A 20,080-nucleotide genomic window follows, 5' to 3' on the forward strand; every position below is an offset into this window, starting at 1 on the left:
TACGCCTGACAAACTTCTCATTGGGCAAGCTGAGTTTTTGTTTGTTTTTCTGGAGAGGCAATGGGGTCTTGTGGGAAGAACATTGGACTGGGATTTAGACCCCTGTCTTTACACCCTCTTTCACTAACCCCTCAGTGGACAAGACTAGATTAAAGTTCCAGTAAACCAGATCAAAGTTCATCCCTCCATAGTCAGGCCCCCCTCCAGGACACCAGCTGGGCTATTTTGGGCCTTGAACAGTGGCCTCGGCAGTGATAGGAGCTGGGAGAGAGGGGAAGACCTTGAAGAGACACATGAGATACTTTGGGGGATCCAAGATAAAGCGACTCCATCGGGTGTAATGTGGCCGTCAGTGGGAAATCTCTATTTTTATCACTCTGAAGCTGAGAAGAGTTCAAACTATTCAGGAGAAAGAGACCCTATATTCAAGTTATTGAGGGAAATAAAGAGCAAATGAAGGCACAAAAACATCATTAACAGGGTGATGCATAACACTCCCTCTCCCCCTAATGGAATCTGGCCCACTTTCTTCCAGGCAGGGTCTGTGAATTACAGAGTGAGGACCTTTTCCAAACCCCGATGTGAAAAACTCCAGAGATGTGCACACCCACTCACATACACAAACACACCCCGGATTGTTTTTATTAAGTTTTAATGTAAAACTTCCTATTTAAAACCGCACATCCTGGGTGAACTGCCGGTGAATGACCTGGTGAAGTGACGAGAATGAGTGTGAGAGCGAATACGGTTGTTACATCCCCAACCAATATGTGGATCTGTCTCGCATAAATAGTTTCTCTGGAATCTTCTCAAACCTCGCTGGCCTCCCAAGGCCCTTCAACTTTAGGGTGCAAGTAAGTTAATGTGATTCAGCTCCGGAGTCGCGTCTTCTAATTCTGTCTGAATGGTGGACCGCCGGGCAGGTGTGGCGACGTTGCCTCTGAGGCTCTTTCACCCCGGTATGGGCTTGACGACTTCTCTCCCTAACCCCAGGGTAATTCTCTGGGTCCGGATGCAGACGCCGGATGGGGCCGATGGGGCAATCGGCCCACAACACCCACAGCTGTGTCAAAGGGTCTCGGTCGGCTTACGTCTGAGAAGAATATCTGGAAGATGGGATTCTGGTATTTCATAAAGCGGTTAAGGCAGACGGCGCCTCCCCCCCGACACCATCCTGGACCCAGCAGGAGAAAAGTCTCACGAGAAGCACGTTCCCGTAAAACGCCCTTCCGGCTCTGGCCTGAGCTTGTAGAGCCGGCCTGTGATGGTGATGGTGGGGGGGCTGGGTCATCTCCAGCTGTCGCCCAGAAATGGGACCGAGTCAAGAGCCCGGGGGATCGGCCGAGGTCGACACGGTTTTCCGGGGATTCCCCGCGTCCAGGCGGTGGTAAATGTTAAGTCGTGTGGGGGAAAGGTTCTCGGTGACCGGGAGTAGCTCTTAAGGGTCAAGGAAGGACACGGCTATGTAGCGAGTCCCTTTGGTGGTTGGGAGTCCCTCGTGGTAATGCGTCAGGCGTCCTGGGTGCATGAGGGTCCACCCCTTCCGCGGGGCTTTAACGGAGCAGTTGTAGCGCAGAAACCGGCAGCCGCCTCCCTGTGACGTACAAAAAGGAGTCGTTAGGCTGGGAAGGGAGACACACGTGACCATCCCCACGCCTCGGGAACTCTACGTCTGGACAATTCATCCCATTCGAGTGGAAGCCCCGTGTAGGCAGGGAATGTGTCTTTTGCTTCTGTTGTACATCCCATTAGCATAGTCCACTATATACTCAGTAGCCGCTCAATAAATACCATTATCACCATGAACCAATTGCCAAATGCACTTACCCCATGCAAGAGGGTCCCAAAAGGCCTAAAGCCCCACAGAAATCAGGCCAGGACTAAGAGAAATCAGGTTGAGGGCAAGGAAGAATTTCACTAGAAGCTGACGCCAGCCCTACAGCACTTATGTACATATCCCTATACTCTGCCCTTTCCCCTATCTCGTACTTATATTCAAGTCTGTTTCCTCCCACTACACTGTAAACCCCTTGAGGGCAAGGAACGTGCCTACCAACTCTTTCTATTGGACTCTCCCAAGCACTTAGTACAGTGCTGTGCACACAGTAAGCACTCAATAAATACGATTGAATGAATACAGCGTTCAGCACACTGTAAATTCTCGATCGATACCACCGATTGACGTGGAGCCGGGAGAGGCCCAAGCAGGGCCTTGGTGAGAAGCTTCATCTCTGTGACTCTGACAAGTGTGGAGGAGATAAGGGGTGATGACAAGGCCTCAACTCCAAACCTCCCAGGATATCCACCTTACTTAAAATTCCCGGGGTACATTCTGTCAGCCCCAACCCTGCTGTAGGGGAGTATACAAACCAAACACAAGGGCTCAGATCTTTCATCTTGTCATGGAATTTATTCTCATTTTTGGCCTGATTAGAGGGTTACTAGGGATTGGAGACCCTTGATGCTTTTCCCTTTTCCTGGTTATGATACCTCAGCTGGAGCCTCAGCACCTCAGACCTAATAATTACTGTGGAATTTATTACGTGCTTACTAAGTGCCAAGTCCCGGGGAAGATACAAAATAGTCAGGTCAGACTCAGTCCCACCCACACGGGGCTCACAATCTAAAAAGTAGGGTGAACAAATATCTCATCCCCATTTTACAGGAGCAGTAACTACAGCACAGAGAGGTTAAATGATTTGGCCAAGGTCACACAGAAGGACAATGGCAGAACTGAGAGGGGAACTCCAACTCTCTTGACTCCCAGTCATAAGATCTTTCTGCTAGGTCATACTGCCTCTGTAGGACCGGTGATTTGGAGCCAGTGCTAGTCCTCACAGAGGGAGAGGGATTTTCCATGGCCTAGAGAGAGCCAGGTGGTCCAAAAAGATTGGGAATGAGAGCATAGGACCGGGCCGAGGGAACAAGCCTCTCCCCAGCCGGCTATTTTTGCCCCCACCCTGCTCCTCCCCCTTTCCCTTCCCCTCCCCTCAGCACTGTGCTCGTTCGCTCAATGGTATATATTTTCATTACCTTATTTATTTTGTTAATAAGATGTACATCACCTTGATTCTACTTATTGCTACTGTTTTAATGAGATGTTCATCCCCTTGATTCTATTTATTGCTATTGTTTTTGTCCATCTGGCTCCCCCAATTAGACTGTAAGCCCAACAATGGGCAGGGACTGTCTCTATCTGTTGCTGATTTGTGCATTTCAAGCGCTTAGTACAGTGCTCTGCCCATAGTAAGCGCTCAATAAATACTATTGAATGAATGAATGAATGCCCTAGGGCCCCACTTACCTCATAATCTACCCCCACCCGGTTCAGGGCGATGTTGAGGGTGAAGGTGGATGCGTCATGGTGAGGCATCAGGGAGGGCTGCTCGTCGGGCTTGTAACGGACCACAAAAGCCAGATCAAACTGGGCCTGGGAGCAGGGAGGGAGAAATAGGAGCCAGTTGGTTGCAGAAGCAGAATGCATGCCGGATACTTCTCGGGGCGGGTGTAAGGCTAGGATTCTGGGGTCTCCTCCCCTCAAAGCAACTGTGTGTGAAGTCCGCAAACTGGCATGTGGGACATTGCTGCCTTGCCCAAAGTGAAGAACGATGAATGAAGTGAGGACAAGTATATATTAATGATGCTTCAACTGTTGATCCAATTGTCTAATGTCTGGTTGAGGGGGGGAGGAAGGGTGGTGGGGGTATGGACATAGCAAGGGGGATTTAAAAACATAGAGAACGAAAGAGGAGAACTGGATGATAGCTCCTTGAGGGCAGAGATCGTGTCCACCAACTCTACTATAGTGTGCTCTCCCAAGCTTTTCGTACAGCCCACAGTAAGTGCTCAGTAAATATCAACTGATCGATTGACTGGACGGGAGCCCCACACACTCCAGGCTACTCTCAGCTCCTGATCCCTCCCACAGGGATGTTGCGGCTGGGAAAATTAGGGTGTTGGCATGATCTCCCTCACCCTAGAATGGACTCTTTGGGAGAACATCCCCTATGTGAAGAGTGTCTGATGTGTGTCAAGTGTTTGGTACAGTGCTCTGTACACAGTAAGCACTCAACAAACACCATTGATTGATTGGGGGACTGGATGGCAGTCGGCTCCCAGCTCCTGGACACTCCTGCAAGGAAACTGTAGCTGAGAGAATCAAAGTGCCCACGTTGGCTTGTTCTCCGGCATCCTAGAATGGACTCTTTGGGAGAATATTCCCTTTAGGAAGCCTGTCTGATGTGGGTACCTTGGTGTAATATCCTGGGTAGAGTTTCTCGGTGATGGGGGCGATGTACTCCACCAGGAACTTGTGCCACTCTCTCTCGAAGGAGATCTGGTTCATGTGGATGTCGATGGTCGGGACGTTTTCATAGCCACCTTGAAGTCGGCTGTCCTGAAATCCAACCAGCAACACACGGGTTAACCGGAGTTCCTTCCGAGACACTCAATGAATCATCCTGAGTTTTATGATTCATGCCTGTGCTATGGAGCGTAAAAATTGAGTTGACTCTCAATTACCCATGCGTGAATTACCCGTTTTTTTGTTTTGAATCTCCCACCAGCTGCGTCTGTCTGAAGTCATTCCCTCCTACTTAGACTGTGAGCCGCCTGTAGGACAGGGACAGTGTCCAACCTGATTAACTAGTCTCTCCCACTGTACTTAGTACAGTGCTTGGCATATAATAAGAGCTTAATATAATAATAATAATAATTCCACTCAGAGGCACCCTCAAATCTATAGCAGGGGCTCTCTCCAGGCTCCACTGACCATGGGACACCTATTCTGGACACTCAAGCTGGGGCTGCCTCTTCCTATAGCCCAACTGAAGCCAATTCCACCTGCCATTTTACTTTCTCTGTTGTTGTGATTTGTCTGTATAACTTCTCCTTTCAGCATGGATAACGGAGAATTGACTCTTGCAGTTCTTTATTCCTCATCTTCCGCAGATTTCAAAGCGAGTTCCCTGACATTCATTTTTACCGATACCGTGGCCTTCTTATTCAGATCCTTTGATTACACAGTGTTTAAATCTGAGAAGCAGCATGGTCTAATGGATAGAGCACAGGCCTGGGAGTCAGAAGGACCTGAGTGCTAATCCCAGCTCTGCCAATTGTCTGCTGTGTGACTTTGGGCAAGTCAACTTCTCTGTGCCTCATCACCTGTAAAATGGGGATTAAGACTGTGAGCCCCACGTAGAACACAGACTATGTCCATCCTGATTACATTTTATATACCCCACTGCTTAGTGTAGTACCTGGCACATGGTAAGCGCTTAACAAATACCACTTTAAAAAAAAGTCTCTGCTCCAGCAAGCCAGTGGCAGAACTAGGAACAGACACTAGTTCTTCAGATTCCCAAACCAGTGCTGGATTCATGAGCTGTTTTTTTTTAAAGGTATTTGTTAAACTCCTATTTGCTAAGCACTGTGCTAAGCACAGGGGTCGATACAAGTCAATCAGGTTGCACACAATCTGTGCCCCAGATAGGGCTCACAGTCTTAATCCCCAGTTTACAGATGAGTTCACTGAGGCTCATAGAAGTGGAGCGGCTTGCCCAAGGTCACACAGCAGACAAGTGGTGGAGCCGGGATTAGAACCCAGGATCTCCTGACTCTCAGGCCCGTGGCTCTATCCATTAGACCATGCTGCTTCTGGTTGGCCTGGATTGTCCTTCCCCAAGCCCTGTTTGAGAATGATGTTCATCACTCTCCTTCTCTCCCCAGCCAGAGGTACAGAGGATTGAGCACTCCAATTTTCCAGGGACCAGCAGAAGAGAGTTGCTTTTCTAACAATAATAATAATAATGATAGTCTCTTTCCCATCTGGGGCTCAGAGTCTAAGTAGGAAGGCAAACAGTATGGACACTAATGAAACTGTAACAACAGTACTTAGAGTGGTATTTATTATTATTATTACTACTAATAAAAATAGTATTTGTTAACCACTTTCTATGTGCCAAGCATTGTAATAAGCAATGGGGAAGATACAAGGTAACTAGGCTAGGCACAGTCTAAGGGGGAGGGAGAACAGGTTTTTAATCTCCATTTTACAGATAAGGAAGCTGAGGCACGAGAAGTTAAGGGATTTGCCCAAGGGCATCCGGTAGAAAGTGGCAGAGCTGGGATTAGAACCCAGGTCTCCCGACTCCCCCACCCGTGCTTTTTCCATTAGGTCACAACTGCTTCTCAATGGGGTGACCGTGTTCTCCTCTCCTGCCTCCCACCCCAGGTCACTGCCCACCCTTGGGCCACACTCCTGCATTCAGCACGTTTAGGGCCCGGAGGGAATATGTAGAGATGCATAGGATGTTTCCTCACTTTGTTATCACCAGCCGACCACTGGCCAAAATGCTCCATCTCCTCCACCAGCTCATCGCAGGCAACTTCAGTGAATATGGGGAACCAGTACACATCCGGACAGGGCTAGGGGAGACAGGAGAGTAAAAATCTCAGCCTTCCAGCTGGACGGTCTGAAAGACCAAGAGAGACGCCCATCCAAGGTGAGGCCCCCATGGACACAAGAGAGAGGAGACCCGGGCTGGGAATCTAAACCAAAGACGCCCTGCACGTTGAACTCAACTGAAGCTGGACAGTCATCCCGACTGATGAGTCCCCGGGGCGTTCCAATGCCGGGGCAGCCCCCTGTTCCTTCTGAGATTTGCATGTGGCCAGAGCAGGAAGTCAAATAAACTCCTTTTGGACTCTGAGGTAGAAAACCTTTTGGGATTCCTTCCTCGGGACATCTGCTCTTGCCACATCTTCCCCACACAGCTGCTCACTGACCAAGTCCTGGGAGCTCAGCCACTGATCAGCCAGCAAGAGGACAGCTGGACTGGACTTTATCCTGCCTGGTCCGTCACCAGCCAACTGTCCTTTATGCAGAAGCTCTCTCTCTCTCTCTCTCGGTGCCCAGGAGCCTACCATTCACCCCACCTAGTCTGTGAACAAGTCTGACCATCATGGGATGAAGAAAGGGGTAAAGCCTTTTGTCACAAAGACCAGAGTAAAAGAGGAGGAGACAGGATACTTGGGAGGGCCGGACTGCCTGTCTCCCTTCCCCTTCTCCAGCTTGTTGCACCCTGGAGAAGGGGAAGAGTCAACGGAGAGCTGTAGCAGGTCCACCCTTTCCTGCCTCCCTCAGGGCTTCTTTCAGCCCCCGGGACTTCCTAGTCCAGATGTCCATTTGTCCCATTCCATTTGGGGGTGTGAGAGGGGAGCAAGAGAGAGAGGGAGAAAGTGTGTGTGTGTGGTGGGGGGGTTGGTGTTATTGTTTCTTGCTGGAGGGTCACTGCCCGTCCTTTGGAATTCCTGCATCGGAGAAAGTGGGGACGGGTTGGAGGTGTCTTACCGTCTCCACCAACTTCCCCTTCAGAACTGCCGTGTAGTTCTCATGAATGTATTTCTCCTTCCAGTCCTGGGTGAGAAAGTTGGGGAGGAGCAGGTATGGGAAAAGTCTTCAGCCTCCAGCTTGGGGGCAGAATGGCCAACCCACCCCCCTGGGGGATGGATGCTCTAGGATCTCTGCCTCCCCCCGCCTCCCCCTACCAAATATAGGGTGCTCCCCGGCCCCGGGCAGGCCCCTTCCAGAAATGTCAGGACCACAGGGGTGCAGGAGGAGAAGGGGCAGAGTGCTGCTTGGAAAGTGGAGAGTTCCAAGGAACCATCCAGTGCCCGCTCCACTAGTTACAACCCACCAGGTTTCCCAGGGGGCTGAGAAGGACCTGTGGGCCCCTTTCTGAGAGAGTGCCCTCCCAGTGGGGACGCGCTCTCCGAGACGCAAGGCTCCGTCAGGCGGGGACGGCGCACCTCTGGGTTGCTGAACACCTCCCAGAGGTCATTGTGAAGGTGAGTCGTCTGGTAGTTCTCCAGGGACAGGAGATGTCCAAACGGCTGCCGGTTGGTCAGAAACATGAAGACATCCTGTAGGACCGACCGGAAGTAGCAGGTTACTCCCCCTGGGCCGTGTCGTCCTTGGCCAAGCCCGGTCCCCAGATGTGCGCCAGGCAAGGGGATAAGATAGTGGTGAATGTCACCCAACTCCTTGGGCAGAGCTCTCACTCACGTCGCTCACCCAACCCACCTCCCAGTTCTGGATGCCAGGGGGCAGAGCGGATGGGGGGGAGGCTTAATGCCCAAGTCAGGCCCCTCCCTATTGTTTCCAGGCCATCCTCTGTCCCCCTTTTAGAAAGCCAGGGCCTGGCACCCCTTCCCCATAATAATAATGATGGTATTTGTTAAGCGCTTACTATGTGCCAAGCACTGGGGTAGATACAAGGTAATCAGGTTGTCCCATGTGGGGCTCACAGACTTAATCCCCATTTTACAGATGAGGCAACTGAGGCACAGAGAAGTTAAGTGACTTGCCCAGGGTCACACAGCTGATAAGTGGGGGAGCCGGGATTAGAACCCACGACCTCTGACTCCCAAACCCATGCTCTTTCCGCCAGGCTGCTTCTCCCCATAGCCCTTGGCCTGGCCCCTCCCAGAGCTCTAAGTCAAGGTGGACATGTGGGGGTCTCTTCTGGTGCCACTGGGTGAAATGCCCCATCCTGGGGCTGCTGTGGCTACCTGCTGCCGGACATTGGAGCAGAAAGCCATGTCTGGGTCCAGCTTGCCGCTGTGGAACAGGTCCTCCTGCCGAAGGTCGGACCGCAGGCTGCTGCCCTTCACCAGGTATATGCTGGAGATGTAGGGGACGTTCCAGACTCCACTGCAAAAGAAAGACAAGGTCACGTGCCAAGGCGGAAGGAGAGCAAGGACGTGCCAATTTCCCCAGTACCACGCGGAATCCGAGTTGTTATATTGTACTCTCCCAAGAGCTTAGTGCGGTGCTCTGCACATAGTAAACCCTCAATAAATACGATTGATTGAATGAATGAATGAACAGCCAGATTCTCAGGCCACTGGATACCACTGGGACCAAGCTGAAAGACTCCCAACACATATAAGGTCAAATGCGTATGGCTTGTTTAGCCACAGAGGTCTCGGTTTCTCTCTCAGTTCAGCCAACGGAGAGCTGGAAGCTAGTGGTCAAACATTCAGAGGCTGTGGAACTGCCTACCATCTCAGAGCGCCCCACCTCCTGCCCCCATCCAGGCTGCATCAGAGGGATCAATCAATTGCAGGAAACAAAGGAAGGTCTCCGGGGGGGTCCTCTGTGTGTTTTGGGCGTAAAGGACAGCACTTAGAGGACTGTGTGAGTGTCAAGAAGGCAGGGTTAAGGAGGATGGCAGGGTTCCGATCCTAGGAAGGGGTTTAGGGATGGGAAAGACTTGGGGGGCGGATGGGTAACCAGATGGGAATTGGTGATAGGGATCATTCGTTAAGCTTCAGGCTGCTTTGGTTTTCCCATCCAGCTCCCAGGGACCTGTCTGTGAGATACTCACACCCTCCGTCCTTGAACGATGTCCACGTAGTCCTCTGAGCGGGCGTAGAATCCATCCACGCTCAAAGCCCCCCAGAAGTTCGACCAGAGCCTGCCGGGGCGGCTCATCATGGGAGCGATCACAGCCCTGGGGAAAGAAGGGCAACGGGGAGCTGGGGGAGAGGAAATCCACCGAGGCCTTTGGCTCCATGGGACTTCCCAGGGACAAGTCGCCCTAGTCCAGTGGCCCCTCTCTTTGCTCTGGGCTACATGCCGAGAAAAGAGCGGGTCAACCAATTTGTAAGGTGAGGCCGGTCTTATATCGGACCTGGTGGGGGTTAGGTTCCAGATCTCCCAAATAATCTGTACTAATGTGAATCGGTGTTAAACAAGGGAAACAAGGGACTTCTGAAAAAGAAAGGGCTTCAAAATCCTTTGTACCCTTACGTTTATTCTGTAAGAGTCTCAGTTTTCTGTAGGAGTCAGGACCTTTCTTCTCAGAATAATAATAATAATAATAATAGTGCTATGTACGAGGCACTATACTAAGCACTGGGGTAGATACAAGTTATTCAGGTCCCACATAGGCTCACAGTCTAAGTAGGAGGGAGAACAGGTTTTTGAATCCCCATTTTACAGATGAGTGAACTGAGGCCCAGAGAAGTTAAGTGACTTCCCACGGTCACACGGCACACAAGTGGCAGAGCTGGAATTAGAACCCAGATCCCGTGACTTCCAGGCCTGTGCTCTTTCCACTAGGTCAGGATGCTTCTCTAAACTAAATCTTCTCTAATCTTCTCTTTTCTGAGTATCCCAGGACCTCTGCCTCCCGCTAGCTCCCTGATTTCAGCGGCATTCCATTTTTAGGTGTGTCGTTTATTATTGACTCATGGAGTCAATGACAGCAGCAGGCTTTGTGGATCTTTCCCCTGAGGAATCTCAATGCACCTAAGAGCCTTGGAAGTAGCCACTTCTCCACTTGCCCAGGGGAAGCAGCAATGTAAGCCTGGTGGAAAACTTTGGAAGGTTGGTTTCACTCCCCCTCAAGGGACAGGGTCCATATCTACTTCCTACTTGTGTATTTTCACCCATGCTTAGTACAGAGATCTGCACAAAGTAAGTGTTTAATAAATACTATTACCACTATTAGAGACACAGCGTGGCTTAGTGGAAAGAGCACAGGCTTTGGAGTGAGAGGTCGTGGGTTCTAATCCCACCTCCGTCACTTGTCAGCTGTGTGACTTTGGGCAAGTCAGTTCCACTTCTCTGGGCCTCAGCTACCTCATCTGTAAAATGGGGATGAAGACTATGAGCCCCTCGTGGGACAACCTGATTACCTTGCATCTACCCCACTGCTTAGAACAGTGCTTGGCACATAGTAAGCACTTAACAAATACCACCATTATTATTATTTGGAGGCCTTTCAGTAGGGAGAAAAACTAGTAAATAGTTTGTGTGGGCTAGTGCATGTTGCAAGCTTCCTCAGCAATGTCATCCTAGGGTCATAGGAAGGGAAATTGAGAAACATAGCCAGGAAAGTGGCTCAGGACAGATGACACCCTGAGTTGGCGGTGAAGCAGGAACTAGGACTCAGGAGTCCTACTCCCAGCGCTGCCCCTGTTGATTCCCCTACCCCTACCTCTGCCCAATGGGGTGGGCCCCACCTCCAGATACTGACTTGTTCTGTTCGATGAGGAGCCGCAGGGTCTCTGGGTTCTTCAGGGCCACGTCGGCGTCCACGCTGAAGTAATAGGTGCAGTCACGGTCCTTTCGACAGAGGTCCCTGTGGGCGAGGAGAGGCCAGGGCAGTCAAGGGCAAGCACAGAGAGTGACGAAGGGAGAGAATGCAGTAGAGGTCTGTCAGAAAAGAGTGGAGGGGAGAAAGAGAGAGAGAGAGGAAGAGATGGGAGAGGAAGAGATAATAATAATACTAATAATTATGGCATTTGTTAAGCGCTTATTATGTGCCAACCGCTTTTCTAAACGCTGGGGTTGATACAGGGAAAACAGGTTATCCCACATGGGGCTCACAGTTTAAATCCCCAGTTTACAGATGAGGTGACTGAGGCATAGAGAAATTAAGTGGCCTGGCCCAGGTCACACAGCAGGACAAGTAGCAGAGCAGGGAAAGGGAGAGGATGAGATGGAGAGAGAAGTAATAATAATAATAATATTAATAATAAGAGCAGTAATTGTGGCATTTGTTAAATGCTTACTATGTGTCAAGCACTGAACCAAATGCTGGGGTAGCTACAAGATAATCAGGTACTAAGTGGGGCTTAGAGTCTAAGTAGGAGGGAGAACAGGTATTGAATCCCCATTTTGCAGATGAGGGAACTGAGGCCCAGAGCAGTTAAGTCCCTTGCCCAAGATCATGCAGGTAAGTGGTGGAGCTGGGATTAGAACCCAGGTCCTCTGACTCCCAGGCCTGAGCTCTTTCGACTAGGCCACAATGCTTCCCAGTGGAAAAAGGGAGAGAAAGATATCAGTACAGAGAGGAAGAAATCAGTATAAGAGATGGGGAAAGTGAGGGGAGAGATGGGGAGACAGAATGAGAGGGGAAGAGATGGGGTGAGAGAGGAAGAGATGGGGAAAGAGAGGATGATATGCAGAGAGAGGAAGAGCTGGGGAGAGAGAGGGGAAGAGATGGAGAGAGAAAGAAAGATATGGGGAGAAAAGATGAGATGGGGAGACAGCTAGTACAAACACAAGAGAAGTGACTCAGTGGAAAGAGCACGGGCTTTGGAGTCAGGGCTCATGAGTTCGAATCCCAGCTCTGCCACTTGTTGGCTATGTGACTGTGGGCAAGTCACTTAACTTCTCTGTGCCTCAGTTCCCTCATCTGTAAAATGGGGATTAAGACTGTGAGCCCCACGTGGGACAACCTGATTCCCCTATGTCTACCCCAGCGCTTAGAACAGTGCTCGGCACATAGTAAGTACTTAACAAATACCAACAAGAGCCCTAGGAGTGTGACAGGGCAGATGCTTCTCTTACTTTGGGGCACTGCTCAGCTGTTCCTAGGGTACCCCACCAAAATCCAGAGGGGTGGTGGGGGCTAATGGAGGAGGGCATTTCTGGAGGTGGGGCCTAGTTGGCCGAGGGCACAATGACTGCTCTGAAGCTGATTAAGTGCTGAAGCAAATGACACTCAAGGAAGCCCTACTGTAGTGACTCCTGCTAATCACTTCTTGTGAGAGGGGACGATAATCCCTGGTTGACCGATGAGCAAACTGAATCCCTGAAAGAGGAAATGATGACCCAGGCCAGCCTACAGAGAGTGTCAATGGGGGATCTAATGATAATAATAATGTCGGTATTTGTTAAGCGTTTACTCTGTGCTATGCACTGTTCTAAGTGCTGGGGAAGATACAAGGGAATTAGGTTGTCCCACGTGGGGCTCACAGTCTTCATTCCCATTTTCTAGATGAGGTCACTGAGGATCAGAGAAGTGAAGTGACTTGCCCAAGGTCACACAGCTGACAAGTGGCAGAGCCGGGATTAGAACCCATGGCCTCTGACTCCCAAGCCCGGGCTCTTTCCACTAAGCCATGCTGCTTCTCTAGAATTAGAGGTCCAGAGTCCTGATCACTAGTGTCCACTCTCACAGACTAGGGCCACGCTGCAACACCAGCATTTAGTACAGTGCTTGGGAATAAATAAATGTCACTGCTGTAACTACTAGTTTTTGCCAGGGGCCCCTTGGGTACTAGCTAGCCCCGATGATGGCACCAAAGCTAAAAAAGTTGCTGCCCTGTGCTCTAGGCCCTGATGTGCAGCATGGCCAAGTGGTCAGAGCACGGGCCTGGGAGTCAGAAGGACGTGGGTTCTCATCCCGGCACCGCCACTCGTCTGCTGTGTGATCTTGAGCAAGTCACTTCTCCGTGCCTCAGTTCCCTCATCTGTAACAAGGGGATTAAGACTGTGAGCCCTTTGCGGGACAGGGACTGTGTCCGACCTGATTAGATTGTATCTACCCCAGCGCTTAGTAGAGGTCTTGACACACAGTCAGCGCTTAACAATACCATCATCATTATTATCATCAATATCTTGTACAAGAGCAAAGCAGAAGGTCCCACATCCCTGGCTCAACCTCTCTCGGGCCAGAGATCGAAAGGCCACCGATCCCACCCAGGGCAGCAGAAGTCGGGAATCACGTTGCTCCGCCCACTCCCAGGACCCTGCCTAGGCTTCCCGACTCACGCGCCCATGTTCCTGGCCTGGGCGTTCTCCACCCGCTGGTCCGGCCCCACCAGCTGGACGGCGTGGTACTCCCCGCCATGCTCGGCCACAAACCGCTCCACCTGAGCCTTGTGGTGTTGCTCCTGCAGGGGGAAGAAGGCGCAGATGGGTTAGGCAGGCCAGATCTGGACTCCCAGCTCCGGCCTCACCAAAGCGATGAATCAGGCAAACCACTGACTACCCACGTACCATTCATTCATTCATTCAATAGTATTTATTGAGCGCTTACTATGTGCAGAGCACTGTACTAAGCGCTTGGGATGAACAAGTCGGCAACAGATAGAGACGGTCCCTGCCGTTTGACGGGCTTACAGTCTAATCGGGGGAGACGGACAGACAAGAACAATGGCACTAAACAGCGTCAAGGGGAAGAACATCTCGTAAAAACAATGGCAACTAAATAGAATCAAGGCGATGTACAATTCATTAACAAAATAAATAGGGTAACGAAAATATATACAGTTGAGCGGACGAGTACAGTGCTGTGGGGATGGGAAGGGAGAGGTGGAGGAGCAGAGGGAAAAGGGGAAAATGAGGCTTTAGCTGCGGAGAGGTAAAGGGGGGATGGCAGAGGGAGTAGAGGGGGAAGAGGAGCTCAGTCTGGGAAGGCCTCTTGGAGGAGGTGATTTTTAAGTAAGGTTTTGAAGAGGGAAAGAGAATCAGTTTGGCGGAGGTGAGGAGGGAGGGCGTTCCAGGACCGCGGGAGGACGTGACCCAGGGGTCGACGGCGGGATAGGCGAGACCGAGGGACGGTGAGGAGGTGGGCGGCAGAGGAGCGGAGCGTGCGGGGTGGGCGGTAGAAAGAGAGAAGGGAGGAGAGGTAGGAAGGGGCAAGGTGATGGAGAGCCTTGAAGCCTAGAGTGAGGAGTTTTTGTTTGGAGCGGAGGTCGATAGGCAACCACTGGAGTTGTTTAAGAAGGGGAGTGACATGCCCAGATCGTTTCTGCAGGAAGATGAGCCGGGCAGCGGAGTGAAGAATAGACCGGAGCGGGGCAAGAGAGGAGGAAGGGAGGTCAGAGAGAAGGCTGACACAGTAGTCTAGCCGGGATATAACGAGAGCCCGTAATAGTAAGGTAGCCGTTTGGGTGGAGAGGAAAGGGCGGATCTTGGCGATATTGTAGAGGTGAAACCGGCAGGTCTTGGTAACGGATAGGATGTGTGGGGTGAACGAGAGGGACGAGTCAAGGATGACACCGAGATCCTACAACCTACAGTAAATAATAATAATAATGTTGGTATTTAAGTGCTCACTATGTGCAGAGCACTGTTCTAAGCGCTGGGGTAGACACAGAGTAATCAGATTGTCCCACGCGAGGCTCACAGTCTTAATTCCCATTTTACAGATGAGGGAATTGAGGCACAGAGAAGTTAAGTGACTGCACACAGTCACAAAGCTGACAAGTGGCAGAGCAGGGATTCGAACCCATGACCTCTGACTCCCAAGCCCGTGCTCTTTCCACTGAGCCACACTGCTTCAGAGAGTACCCTGAAGGAAGTACTCTCCCCTACTTCAAAACCTTACTGAAGACACATCTCCTCCAAGAAGGCTTCCCTGACTAAGCCCTCCTCTCCTCTTCTCCCACTCCCTTCTGCACCACTCTTACTTGCTCCATCATTCATCCTCCCTCCCATCCCTGCGTGGCTCTCTGGAACGACCGTGGGTTTAGGAGTCAGAAGTCATGAGTTCTAATCCTAACTCCGCCACTTGTCAGCTGTGTGAGTTTGGGCAAGTCACTTTACTTCTCGGTGCGTCAGTGACCTCACTGGTCTATTTATTTACAGAGACCTCATCTGTAAAATGGGGATTAAGACTGTGAGCCCCACATGGGACAACTTGATTACCCTGTATCTACCCCAGAGTTTAGAACAGTGCTTGGCACATAGTAAGCGCTAAACAAATACCAACATTATTATTATTATCCCCACAGCACATATGTATATATCCGTCTATATCTGTAATTTATCTACTCATTTATACTAATGTCTGTCTCCCCCTCTAGAGTGTGAGCTCACTGTGGGCAGGAATGTGTCTGTTGTTAGATTGTACTCTCCCAAGTGCTACTCTCCCAAGTGCTTAGTACAGTGCTTTGCACACAGTAAGTGCTCAATAAATAGGATATATAATATGATTACACTGAATTGAAGTAGAGAGAAGAAAGCAAATTCATTCATTCATTCATTCAATAGTATTTATTGAGCGCTTATTATGTGCAGAGCACTGTACTAAGCACTTGGAATGTACAAATCGGCAACAGATAGAGACAGTCCCTGCCCAATGACGGGCTTACAGTCTAATCAGGGGAGACAGACAAAAACAATAGCAATAAATAGAATCAAGAGGATGTACAACTCATTAAAACAATAGCAGTAAATAGAATCAAGGTGATGTACATCTCATTAACAAAATAAATAGGGTAATGAAAATATATATAGTTGAGCGGATGAACACAGTCATGAGGGGAGGGGAAGGGCGGGGGGAGGAGAAGAGGGAAAGGGGGGAAAAGAGGGCTTAGCTGAGGGGAGGTGAAGGTGGTGGTAGAGGGGCAGCAGAGGGAGCAGAGGGGAAAAGGGGAAGCGCAGTCTGGGAAGGCCTCTTGGAGGAAGTGAGCTCTAAGTAGGGCTTTGAAGAGGGGAAGAGAATTAGTTCAAATTCAGTATCTCTGCACATGGGACGAGTTTCACTGCCCCCCAGTCTCTCGTATGCCCAGCTTGGGTGCAAGTGCCCAGCCTTGGGGAGGCATCGATTGGAGGGAAGGCACAGGTGGATCCAAGCGGCTGCCACACAGGAGAAAGACAACCCCTGAGTTGATTCTCTAGCTGTTTAAAAAGGCCCTGGAACTTCCTCCAGTATCGTGCTAATGGGGCTTCTCTAGCTGGTTGCCTTCCTTCTCTCTTTTTCCATGCCCACTTGGATCCTTGGAGATTTCGACCAGATATACTAGATGTACTTTGCCGCCCGACTTCTATCACTCCTCAACTCTGCCAACCTCCTGCTCCACCCCACCTTGCCCACTCACCACCTGGGACACACACTGGTTCTCATCATCTCTAACCGCTGCACAATCTCCACCCTCACCAACTCTGAAATCCCTCTCTCTGACTACAGCCTTCTCACTTGCTTTCTCTCTCACACTCCTCCTCCCCTGTAAATCTGTACTATTCCCCCACAGAGACCTCCACTCTCTCGACCCCATCCATGTCTCTCAGAGCATCACACCCCGCCTAGCCTCCCTACCCACTCTACCCACTCTTGAAGACCAAATGGATGCTCTCGACTCTACTCTCTCTACTGAACTCAACTCACTCGTTCCCCTTTCCCTTTGTCGCTCTCACACCGCTAACCCAAAGCCCTGGATCACCTCCACTGTTCACCTCCTATGCTCTTATGCTCGATCTGCTGAACGCTGCTTGGGGAAATCTAAACACAAGGCCGACGTTGTCCACTTTAAGTTTGTACCTTCTTGCCTTAACTCTGCCCTCTCCTCTGGCTTGTAAAACTACTTCTCTTCTCTTACTGACACCCAGGCCCATCACCCTTATCAGCTGTTCTGGACATTTTAACTCCTTCCTCAGGCCCCCTGTTCCTCCCCCTCCCCATCTCTCACCACCAACAATCTGGCCATCTACTTCATTAGGAAAATTAACACCATCAGGTCTGAGCTCCCCAAAATCACCCCTCGCCCTCCTCTCGATCCCCTCTTCTACTTCCCATCCTTGCCAGCAGTATCTTCAGAGATCTTCCCCCTCCTCTCAAGTGCCACCCTCTCCACATCCACATCACACCCCATTCCCTCCCACCTTATTCACTCATTCAATCATATTCATTGAGTGCTTACTGTGTGCAGAGCACTGTACTAAGCACTTGGAATGTACAATTCGGCAACAGATATAGTCCCTGCCCAACAATGGGCTCACAATCTAAAAGAGGGAGACAGACAACAAAATAAAACAAGTATAAAACTTACTTATAAAAACTCTCGTCCCTTCCTTCTTCCCCTCCTTAACTTCCATCTTCAACCACTCACTCTCCAGTGGCTTCTTCCCCTCTGTCTTCAAACATGCCCATGTCTCTCCCATCCTAAAAAAACCCCTCCCTTGACCCCACAGCCCTCTCCAGTTATTGCCCTATCTCCCTCCTACCCTTTCTTTCCAAACTCCTGGAGCGAGTCGCCTACACTCGCTGCCTCAAATTCCTCTCCTCCACCTCTCTCCTGGACCCCCTCCAATCTGGCTTCTGTCCCCTCCACTCCACCGAAACTGTCCTCTCAAAGGTCACCCATGACCTCCTTCTTGCCAAATCCAATGGCTTCTACTCTATCTTAATCCTCCTTGACCTCTCATCTGCCTTTGACACCGTCGACCATCCCCTTCTCCTCCATACTTTATCTCATCCTGGCTTCACGGACTCCGTCCTCTCCTGGTTCTCCTCTTATCTTTCTGGCCGTTCATTCTCAGTCTCCTTCGTGGGCTCCTCCTCCCCGTCCCATCCCCTAGCCATAGGGGTTCCTTAAGGGTCAGTTCTTGGTCCCCTTCTTGGTGAACTCCTTTGCTCCCATGGCTTCAACTATCATCTCTATATGGCTGATACCAAAATTTATATCTTCTCCCCTGCTCTCTCTCCCTCACTCCAGGCTCACTTCTCCTCCTGCCTTCAGGACATCTCTACTTGGATGTTCTCCAACCACCTAAAACTCAACATGTCCAAGGCTGAGTTTCTTATCTTCCCTCCCAAACCCTGTCCTCTCCCTGACTTTCTTGTCACTGTGAATGGTACTGCCATCCTTCCCATCTCACAAGCCCACAACCTTGGTGTCATCCTTGACTCTGCTCTCTCAAAGAGCACAGACTTGGGAGTCAGAGGTCATGGGTTCTAATCCCGGCTCCGCCACTTGTCAGCTGTGTGACTTTGGGCAATTCACTTAACTTCTCTGTGCCTCAGTTACCTCATCTGTAAAATGGGGATGAAGACTCTGAGCCCCACATGGGACAACCTGATCACCTTGTATCCCCCCCAGTGCAGAGAACAGTACTTTGCACATAATAAGCGTTTAACAAATACCATCATTGTTATTATTATCATTATCCAATCCATCACCAAAACCTGCCGGTCTCACCTTCATGACATCGCCAAGATCCACCCTTTCCTCTCCAACCAAACCACTACCACATTAGTAAAATCACTCACTTTATCCGGACTGGATTACTGCATCGGCATCCCTTCTGACCTCCCAACCTCCTGTTTCTCCCCACTTCCATCTACACTTCACTCTGCTGCCCAGTTTATCTTTTTACAGAAACGTTCTGGGCAAGTCACCCCCCCTCCTCAAAAATCTCCAGTGGTTGCCTATTCACCTGTGCATCAAGCAAAAAATTCCTCACTATTGGCTTCAGAGCTCTCCATCACCTTGCCCCCTCCTACCTCACCTCCCTTCTCTCCTTCCACAACTCAGTCTGCCCACTCCGCTCCTCTGGGGCTAGCCTTCTCACTGTGCCTTGTTCTCACCTGTCCTGCCGTCGACCCCTGAACCACGTCCTACCTCTGTCCTGGAATGCCCTCCCTCCTCAAATCAGCCAAACAATCACATTTCCCCCCTTCAAAGCCCTACTGAAGGCTCACCTCCTCCAAAAGGGCTTCTCAGACTAAGCCCTCCTTTTCCTCAGCTCTCCCTCCCCTCCCCATCACCCCGACTCGCTCCCTTTGTTCTAGCCCTCCAGCCCCATAGCACTTGTATATATATATATATATTTATACACATATCTATAATTCTATTTATTTACCTGAATGTCTGTTTACTTCTTTTGATGTGTACAGATCTATAATTCTATTTAATTATACAGATACTTTGATGCCTGTTTACTTGTTTTGATGTCTGTCTCCCTACTTCTAGACTGTAAACCCGTTTTGGGCAGGGATTGTCTCTATTGCTGAACTGAACTTTCCAAGCGCTTAGTACAGTACTCTGCACACAGTAAGTGCTCAATAAATGTGATTGAATGAATGAATGAATGAATGGTTGGAGTGTCAACTCATTGGTTTCTGCTCCTGATTGCATTTCCTTCCGGGTTGTGCCTGAAGTGTAAACTCTACTTGTCCCACCTAGATCCACCTCTGCCCAAGGTTTTGGAGACATCAGTGATATTTTACTGAGTGCCTACTCAGCACAGAGCACTGTACTAAATCACTGGAATAATTCACATGCTCACTGTCCTTAAGAAGACTGCAATCTAATGGCAAAGTACCCGTTTCCTTATTATCCCAATGACTCGGTCCTTCATGACCTCCTAGCTTTCTCCAATTATACATACTATATTCACTTAGACACTTATTAATTCCTTTACTCAGCACTTGTATATTTATATATATATATATATATACACACACACACACTGAATCAATTTTTTATGGCATTTGTTAAGAACTCATCGAGTGTCAGGCACTGTACTAAGCAGTGGGGTGGATAGAAGCAAATC

At 50.0% G+C, this 20,080-nt stretch overlaps 1 protein-coding gene across 1 annotated transcript in view; it reads right to left on the minus strand.

The window, feature by feature from the left end:
• Positions 1-635: 635 nt before the first annotated feature.
• Positions 636-20,080, minus strand: part of PLOD1 (procollagen-lysine,2-oxoglutarate 5-dioxygenase 1) — a 50,332-nt gene continuing 30,887 nt past the window's right edge. The window contains exons 10-19 of the mRNA XM_029066464.1: positions 13,571-13,692; positions 11,046-11,150; positions 9,390-9,515; positions 8,572-8,713; positions 7,810-7,923; positions 7,352-7,417; positions 6,322-6,426; positions 4,250-4,396; positions 3,305-3,430; positions 636-1,594 (exon numbers count right to left, since the gene is read on the minus strand). Coding sequence (XP_028922297.1) covers positions 1,439-1,594; positions 3,305-3,430; positions 4,250-4,396; positions 6,322-6,426; positions 7,352-7,417; positions 7,810-7,923; positions 8,572-8,713; positions 9,390-9,515; positions 11,046-11,150; positions 13,571-13,692 — 1,209 coding nt within the window. The 3' untranslated portion in view covers positions 636-1,438. The remainder of the gene's footprint in view (positions 1,595-3,304; positions 3,431-4,249; positions 4,397-6,321; positions 6,427-7,351; positions 7,418-7,809; positions 7,924-8,571; positions 8,714-9,389; positions 9,516-11,045; positions 11,151-13,570; positions 13,693-20,080) is intronic.

The sequence above is a fragment of the Ornithorhynchus anatinus genome, chromosome 5 (genome assembly GCF_004115215.2).
Source record: "Ornithorhynchus anatinus isolate Pmale09 chromosome 5, mOrnAna1.pri.v4, whole genome shotgun sequence".
In the NCBI taxonomy this organism is placed as follows: domain Eukaryota; kingdom Metazoa; phylum Chordata; class Mammalia; order Monotremata; family Ornithorhynchidae; genus Ornithorhynchus; species Ornithorhynchus anatinus.